Here is an 8,729-nt window from a genome sequence, read left to right as displayed (position 1 = left end):
TGTGAGTAAGTAAATATTATAGGAAATTAAATATGTAAAATGTATAAAAAAATAATAGTATATTATATTATATTATACTATATCGTTATTAAAAATTGAAAAAATAAATAAATTGATACATAAAGATTACTAAATAATACGTGATTGGTTGAATTATTATTTAATTACTAAATAATAAGTGAATGTTTATTATAATATTTATAAGGATTATTATTTAATTAATGTAACATAAATTTTTTATTGATGCAGCCTAACAGGAATTTGTTGGTGCGTAAACTGGATCCACCACAGACGTGGAATCCAATGGTGGAGAACCACTTACACGCCACGGGATTCTACCACGTCTCCAGAATTGGAGTCATAAGAGGATTTCACCCCATGTTAGCTGCTCTGGTTGAAAGGTGGAGGCCTGAGACCCACAGCTTTGTATTGCCGATCGGTGAGGTTACAGTGACATTAGAGGATGTCGCTCATATATTTGGCCTACCTATTGATGGAGAGCCTGTCAGTGGATGGACAGATAGTAGTAGCGAGTTCGTTCAAAGTCAGGGCATAGCGATATTCGGTCGTGAGCCATCAGTCAGTAGTAATGCGAAGTCCTATATAAAGTTGGGTTGGGTTCGACGTATTAGAGACGCAGAGCCGTTGGATACTGAGGAGTCCATCAGGAGATACGTCAGATGTCATATATTCTGTTTGTTAGGGTCGACCCTATTCACGGACAAGTCGGCACTCTTCCGTGTAAAGAGTTCATTTAACCTATAATATGTTGCTCGGACCAGCGCCAACACAGGTAGATTACGGGCACCCTTCAACACTGAGTTAATACACTCGACAAGGTTCGTTGTCATATGGCCCCATCGATGTCCCTCGTCGAATGCCAATACCCAATGTCTGAGTCCGATGGCATCGCACCACCTGGCATATGCCTCGCCTCGCTCTTCCAACCTCTTATAGTTGATATTGTACTCCTCCGCCGTTCTTGAATACCCTATATTGACAACAAGCTTCTGCAAGTGAGGGACTTTGAATGCCCTTAAGAAGTTACTCCCGATGTGTCTTATACAAAACATCCACCATGCTCTTGGAGGTTGCCAGTCACCACCGGAACGATTAACTGCTGCCCGTATTGACTCATGCCGGTCTGAGATCATACCCACACCGTCTTTTCTAACAACATACGTTCGCAGATTCCTGAGGAAGAAGTGCCACGCATCAGCTGTCTCACCTTCCACCAAGACAAAGGCAATAGGCACAATGTTCTGGTTCCCATCTTGTGCAACAACGACTAGAAGTGTACCTTTGTATTTTCTGTATAGGTGTGTGCCGTCAACCTGAACCAGGGGCTTGCAATGCCTGAATGCCCTAATGCATGAATTGAAACTCCAAAATACACGATGAAGTATTTTTACACCTTGTGCTTCCTCATTCCCGTTGTAGAGTGGTCGTGTTTCTATTTGGACAACTGAACCAGGAATCTTCTGCACCATGACCGAGAGCCACCACGGCAATGCTTGGTAAGATTCCTCCCAATCACCGAAAACGTTGGCAACGGACTTCTGCTTTGCCAACCAAGCCTTTCGATAACTGATGGTATAGTTGAACCTTGACTGGACTTCCGCAATTATAGATTTCACCTTGATGGACGGGTCCGTCTCGACCAATGGCCTTATAGCCTCAGCAACTGTATCTGAGTCCAACTTGGAATGATCTTGTGAAATCGTTCCGATGGTGCACGTGTGCCTACCGTTGTATCTGCGTATCTCCCAACAACCTTTTCTCCGTATCAAGCTGGCTCGGATAAGCCAGTCACATCCACGCCCGTACATCTTGCATTTTGCATAGAACGTCTGTGGCTCAGACTCATACACATCATAGTCAACTCCTCTAGATATAGTGAAACTTCTAATTGCTGCAACGACCGACTTTCTAGAACTGTATTCCATTCCAATTCGGAACTCTCCGTCCTCAGGATCAGCAATACCTACAGGAAGCCGAAATCATCGTTTATTGCACAGTCCAAGGTATAAAGTAACAAAAACTTCTTATTTAGTCAACACGTACCTCTGTTTGCATATTCTGGAAACTCGGGGGCATGCATGGCGTCGAGATCCAACTCACACATAAAAGGTGGAACGCCCATCGGTTGACTGCTCGAGGGATGAACCACTACATTCTCCACTGCTGCCTCAACTCCCACATCACCATCCTCATCTTCGTCGCCGGCTTCATAAGTGGCTTCGAAGTCCTCTTCGCTGTCACTATTCATTCCTTCGTACACTGCAGCTATATCATCATTTACATCTATATCATTTTGGACCGCTACTGCCTCTACAGCTTCAAACTCAACGTACAACTCAATCTGTGGGTGTCTCTTATAAGTCTGCCGATGAATTTGAAACATATTCTGCATACTCGCTTCATCCGTGATCGGAATGGTATCAAACTGTATTAGACCACCAAAAACCACAACCGGATTCCGGTACAGAATTCTGCTCACTCTCATTAACGTACCATTCTCCATGCTTTGACATAGGCCGTTCTGCAGCTCCATTAACGTCATCGTGCATGGAACCACAAACGAAAACGAATTTTGTGACACAAACCTCACTCCCTCAGGAGTATTATGTATTATCTCACCATCACGATACACCACCAAATTTGCGGTGTCCTCCATTACACCCAGAAGAGCATCAAAGATTCCTCACAACACACTCAAATCTCACTCACTCGGTATGGAAAACACTATCGAGCTCTACCTTATATAGAGCAGTGCACTTAACACGCCCCCCACGTGGTGCACAATTGGACCAATCACCATTTGCCACGTCAGCACGCCCTCTGCGTGCTGACGCAGCACGCCCCCCACGTGGAGCAGCTGCGGGCCAACCACGTTCCGCCACGTCAGCACGCCCCCTGCGTGCTGCCTAGGTGGCTCAACCACAGCATGCCACCTAGCTTCCACGCCCCCCACGTGTTGTATGTACCACGCCCCCTGCGTGTTGTGCATTTCATCTGACACGTCTATCTCTGTGTAATACACCCAGTTGCTCCATTTTCTCCCAATTCACCAAAATGTTTTCCATATTTAAATTAATGAACCACAGTTTGAACTCTGAACACTAAAATAATGATAAAACTGAAATAAATGATAAACAAATAAGAGATAACAATGTACAATACTTCATTATACAACAAAGAAATATTCACTCGAGATCAAATTTGCATTCAAGGCCAGAAAAATAAAGTTCTGGAATAATAATCAATACCGACAATACAATAAGAAAAAACTACAAAACATCATGTAATAAGGATAGAAATATAGAATTGTTTTCCACTGCACTCCACTGATTAATAGCTATTTCATTTTTTTTTTTACTTAACCCTTTTTGTTTTCTCTGTTAATTCAAGAATTTCAAGTCTTGATTCAGCCCAACCATCTTCAATAGAGAACTCCGGATGGAAGAAATCCAAACATGAAATAAAGATTCTTCAATTTTTGGCCTTGAAACTGTTGATTTTTGGTCTTCTAAATATGGCACTATGTAAGTTTTCATGTCATTGCTTGAGATTCCAAGATGATCCCCTGACACACTAATGAATTTAACTTTCCCAGCTTCATCTAGAGTTCTTAAGCCAATCCAGTCTTCAATATAGAGCTTAGTCTGTATAAAGAAAATCACGTCTGAATATGAAAACTGATATCACCAATATATGTGAAATGATAAAATTGGGTTGGTAGCATGCATCAAAAAGGAAGTGAAGTGGTGAAAAGTATACCATGGTAAATAGATAACAATTTTATGCAATCAAATAACCATTTCATCAGAAACCCTTTTTGACAGGAAAAGAAATTTTATCAGGATAGAGAAGACAAAACAGGATGAGACACCCTTCACAGATACCGACAACAAAAAAATGATGCAAAGACCAAGCAGATTAACCAATATAATATAACATGCCATCCTTTGAACGTTGGCAATTCCCTTAAACAAAACCATTTCATTAGAAACTACTCATGTAAAATATAAACAACATTGCTGCATCTTTTTTTCTCAAATGCCTCTGATAATTCTAATGGGAAAAAAGCTTTATTGAATGCATTAAAAACTTAAAATTTCTAGTTTTTCAATAAAGTTTCTACCTTAGTAGCAAAACCTTATACTATACATAGAATTCAACTGAACTTGCAGGCAGATTTAAATGTTTCCTTATATTACATACTACTAAGGTTCATCCTTTTAGGTGGGGTCAGTCACCAAATTGTTCCCAAGTTCTAAACCCTAAACCTTTCTTAAGATACACATGCAAAATGCCTATATCCAAGAAGCTGTTTCTTCAACAATTTAATTACTTTGTTTTACATGTTAAAACACACGAAGTACTTTATATTTCCCCATCAATGTGATCTCCATACTAATGCTGCATATGCACCAGAACATTCACAGTGGTGGAAGCAGAGATTTACACGTAAAGCCATCGAAGGAAGTAAAGCATCTACAAATTTGGCTATGGAACACTTGAAATAACAATCTACAGATATGGAATGCTTAAATTACCTGCTGTGGTGCCAAAACAGGATGAAATGCCCCATCTGGATAGTAACCAAACCAGGCTGTTTCTTTTGGTATTAAAATCGTATCCTGCTCAAACTGGTTTCCATTCAGATAAGACAGCAAAACTGATCAGTCAAATTGACACAGTTGCAAATTGGATAACCCCTATGTTAATGATAGCTCAGAGGAAGAATACATAGTTTGGATAACACACCATGATGAGTACTAAATTTTGTAAGCTAGCAAATCGTTGCTTGTATGTGGAATTCCTTTCAGTACTTATTTCATTATTAAGCTTTGGAAGAAAATTGCAGCCTTCAATATAGTCAGAAATATCCTGATAAAAGAAACAAGAACAGAATATGTTTTCAATCATTCTATTTGTAAGTCATTGACCATAGAAGTGTACCAAATTAAACATGATGTGTCAGAAAGGAAACATATTAGATGATACTATGGTAAAATGAATGCAATCAACACAATTCAGGATAAGACTGCATAATATATAACGTGATGCAGTGCAAAGAATTGTATCCGAAGATCTGCAGCATATAAATGGTTGTAATACTTTAAGATTGAAAAAGCAGGAAAATAACATGGAAAAAGAAGCATTTAAGAAAAAGGAGATGTTAATACTCACTGTTGGTATTTTAACATAGCCACTTGGAGCAAGATGTTGCTACATCAACTCATCAGATAAACAAACAAGAGAAGTAAGCTATTTGTTTTCAGGAACCAATTTCAGAAGGGAACTATTTTGAAGCAGAAGTGGTAGTTAGATAACCAAACTTTTCATCTCCAAAAAGTAACAAGAATGAAAGGTAATCTTCAAAACCTGCACAAATTTGCTGTAGACCTCAAGTTTGATGATACTATCCACAAGAGTGCATACAAACTCAGACTGGCAAAAAAAAAAAAAAGGGAAACACACACACACCCACTATAATGTTAGCCCAACACTGTCATTTACAAGATTAAGATAATTGAGCTTAATTGTTTGAAAGCCTTTTTCTCAATAGAACTCAAGTTCCAATTCTCAGACTAGAACTATTCACAGCATTAGGCTAAACTTCCTCCACAAGTTGGTAGAGCTGCATGCATAATCCTTGAGTGTGCATATCTAGACTTGCAATTTCTTGATTTGTTACAATATTGATGCCGTAAAAAAAATAATTTTGCAACTGTTTTTATGTGTCTAATCAGTAAATTTGTTTATTACACTTTTTAATGAAAAAGCACATTACATTAGTGTCTTGATTTCTATATAGAAAGTAAATAATTTATGCAAAGTAGTGGAACAGGTTCTCTACAAAGTGTATGCACCCTTGAAAAAAGATAAATAAAGGAATAGCAAAGAATTTCTAAGCACAAGAACAAGCACATACTCCACACAATGGAACAGAAGCAGTGCCAGCATGTGGACCTCCAAGGGATACAAAGTTCTTTACCTGTATCACATGAAAAAAAAAAAGTGTATAGTACATTGACATGTTGATACAAATCGCCCATTGAAATGAATATCAAAATGTCTTCTTAAGTTAGTTCTTACAGGAGGTCCTCCCTCACAAAATTCAATAAGCCCTCTACCGATCAAGTTTCCCTGAGAACCAAAAGAACCAATATGTATTCAATATAGGAAAACCAAGGAAAAACACAAAGGAAGAAATATCAGGTTCGGTAGTATTTATGTAACAACTCCATGTCACACTAAGATTATTAGGTCAACATCAGGCAGTAGATTTAATTATGGGGACTAAGGTTAAACGAAAAAAAAATATCTGGAACTAGAACCCTCTGTGTGTGAATATTTATATTCTTGCAAGATTTAAATATTACGCAAATACAATAAAAATATGGCATCTTCCAAGATATGGGTCTTTTCAAAGTTTTCACGACAAAACAACAAGACATGGGTCTTTTCAAAGTTTTCACGACAAAACAACAAAGTTACACATTGATATAAAAGTAAATATCAAAACAAAAAACCATTGCATAGTCAATGGTAAGATGGTTTCATAGCACTAGTTATTCACCTGAGAAAGTCCAACAATGTTGTAACCCTGTCTAAGCTCTTTCATCTTCTTTACCTATAGACAAAAAAAATGTTTATTTGAAAACCAATCATGATAAAATTACTGAGACAGATAATTACCAAACAACTTCACCACCTTATCACAGGCAATAGATGTCTGCAAGAAAAGAGACAAAATATAAGGTCATTAAATTGCCAGATTAGAAATGTTTGTAAAGTTGGAAGAATTCTATCAAGAGTCACCTGTTTTAATAGGGGCATGGTCCAAGAATCCCATGATCCATTTCCAATTTCTCTACAGATGGATGAAGTATATATAGCTAATTAAGAATCCATTACATCTCTAGTTTAATGTTTGTGTTTGAGCATGCAAAATATCCATTTCTTAGGTGGAAAAAAAAGTTTATAACATATGCAGAAACCTCTATCTCAATTATTTTTAGGCATACTGAAAAAGATTTTGCACAATGGCAGACCTGTGGCACATAGGGACCATGATTACTTGGCCCTTAGAGAAGTACTTATAAGTTACGACCAAACAGAAAATATAATGCTTAAATATGACCATAATAAAGATCAAGAAATTTAGCATTAACATACAAGCAGTATCCTTGTGCTCCAGACCATTCACTTAGTTCTTTAACAAAGGTTCCGATTCCATGATTCTTGCATCTATCTCCAATGCCTGACATACAGTTCAAACACAAAATCAATGTCTTACAGTTACAGAATTGATGTAACAACACCAATTTAAACAATTATCCAATAGGTCCAAGAACTACACTGAATAACAGCCTTGTGCAACCAAGCACCTACATGCCATGACTGCAGGACAGTTGGTCCATGACAACTTACTTACCCAATGAAACAGTAGAGTTAAAAGATAGAAATCAGTCAACTCGCCAAGGAAACTGACCTAGTACTAAATCAACTATGTAACATCACACTTATTGGTTGATTTGTTCCTGCTATCCTTGGAAGCGTTATGATATGCATTGACTATGAAATTGAGTTAGGTATCAAGAGCCACCTAATATTGGGATTAGCTCTTGGAACTAGTCTAAATTGCTCATGAAATATAATCAATTATGGCAAAATGGCCACTTGTAAGGGAAATATGATGGTCTTATCACTATAATCACTAATCACAGTATGATCAAAATTACAGCCACAGTTTCACTTTTTTATGATCCTGCCAGAAGATAGGTAACACTGCAGCACTGACACCACATGATATCAGGTCCTATTGGGAATTTCCAATTCAGCAACTCAATTCAACACAGTAACCCCACCATTTTTGGATTGACAGACATGTTCGTTTAGTTACAGTGTTTCTTACCATTACTTTAATTAGAAAACCTCTCTTTCAATGCGTAGTTTCTTATCTTTAATCAGAGGCTTTTCCTAGTAGCATGCCATCTACATAGTGATAACACTTTTTACCTTTTCTTCCTAAATTCCTAATCTTCTAATAAGAACCCTACCTTAGTCAATTCTCATCAACTCATCATGGATTTCAACAAAAGCAACCATCATAAACCAAGATTTCTATTTTTTGTTTTAAAAAGAAGCTAAGTTGACCAAAAACCATTGAAAACTAAGTAAACACAGAGAAAGAATAAAAAATAGTCAAACATCAAAGAAGCAATTGAGAAGCCTAACAAAATGCTCAGCAAAAGAAAGGAAGTCAACAGAAAAACTAATCGAAATTAGTGTAAAGCTGAGTACAAAGATGAAGAGATAAAATAATTGAGATGGAGAAGATTAAAAAGTGAAGTTGATTAAAGAAAAAGAATTTACCATGCAAGACGATGAATGGAAGGGAATGAGCTACAGTGAGATTGAATGCGATAAAGAAGAAGAAGAAGAGCACAAGAAGTACGCTTGGGTTGCCCATCATAATTAATTATAAAAATCAAACGACAAGAAGAACAAGAAGAGCAAGCAAGTAGAATGATTATTAAATATAAAGAGAAGAAGAAATGAGAGAAATCAGAAATATGGGATTGGATTTGACGTTGATTATAAGCAGTAAGCAGCTCAGCTCGAAATATGTTCCTCTAACTCTTCCGCATTGGTGGGACCTCCCTCTCTCTCCCCCGCTATTAACGACATTTTTAACTTTTATTATATTGCTTATT

General features: G+C 37.5%; 2 protein-coding genes across 2 annotated transcripts; both read right to left on the bottom strand.

Moving 5' to 3' along the window:
- Positions 1 to 683: 683 nt before the first annotated feature.
- LOC130975785 (uncharacterized) lies at positions 684 to 2,677 on the bottom strand. The gene is made up of 2 exons (XM_057900521.1): positions 2,065 to 2,677; positions 684 to 1,984 (listed from the first exon to the last, which is right to left on the bottom strand). The coding sequence occupies exons 1-2, from the start codon at positions 2,675 to 2,677 to the stop codon at positions 684 to 686; spliced, it is 1,914 nt and encodes a 637-aa protein (XP_057756504.1).
- A 490-nt stretch (positions 2,678 to 3,167) lies between these two features.
- LOC130976391 (uncharacterized) lies at positions 3,168 to 8,631 on the bottom strand. The gene is made up of 12 exons (XM_057901243.1): positions 8,389 to 8,631; positions 7,189 to 7,273; positions 6,832 to 6,883; positions 6,725 to 6,745; positions 6,590 to 6,643; positions 6,106 to 6,156; positions 5,942 to 6,004; positions 5,392 to 5,457; positions 5,197 to 5,235; positions 4,771 to 4,893; positions 4,560 to 4,652; positions 3,168 to 3,665 (listed from the first exon to the last, which is right to left on the bottom strand). The coding sequence occupies exons 1-12, from the start codon at positions 8,486 to 8,488 to the stop codon at positions 3,402 to 3,404; spliced, it is 1,011 nt and encodes a 336-aa protein (XP_057757226.1). The 5' UTR covers positions 8,489 to 8,631; the 3' UTR covers positions 3,168 to 3,401.
- Positions 8,632 to 8,729: the final 98 nt, after the last annotated feature.

Source organism: Arachis stenosperma, chromosome 4 (assembly GCF_014773155.1).
Source record: "Arachis stenosperma cultivar V10309 chromosome 4, arast.V10309.gnm1.PFL2, whole genome shotgun sequence".
Taxonomy (NCBI): domain Eukaryota; kingdom Viridiplantae; phylum Streptophyta; class Magnoliopsida; order Fabales; family Fabaceae; genus Arachis; species Arachis stenosperma.
This window is presented reverse-complemented; position numbering and strand designations above follow the sequence as displayed.

What these genes read in the sequence shown, in the direction of transcription:
- LOC130975785 (XM_057900521.1), bottom strand. Translation starts at nt 2,677, where the DNA reads ATGGAGGACACCGCAAATTTGGTGGTGTATCGTGATGGTGAGATAATA. An exon ending in TCCAGAATATGCAAACAGAG is followed by an intron (nt 1,985 to 2,064) that starts GTACGTGTTGAC and finishes GGCTTCCTGTAG; the next exon opens with GTATTGCTGATCCTGAGGAC.
- LOC130976391 (XM_057901243.1), bottom strand. Translation starts at nt 8,488, where the DNA reads ATGATGGGCAACCCAAGCGTACTTCTTGTGCTCTTCTTCTTCTTCTTT. An exon ending in ACATTGTTGGACTTTCTCAG is followed by an intron (nt 6,157 to 6,589) that starts GTGAATAACTAG and finishes TTTGGTTCTCAG; the next exon opens with GGAAACTTGATCGGTAGAGG. An exon ending in TTTGTGAGGGAGGACCTCCT is followed by an intron (nt 6,005 to 6,105) that starts GTAAGAACTAAC and finishes CATGTGATACAG; the next exon opens with GTAAAGAACTTTGTATCCCT.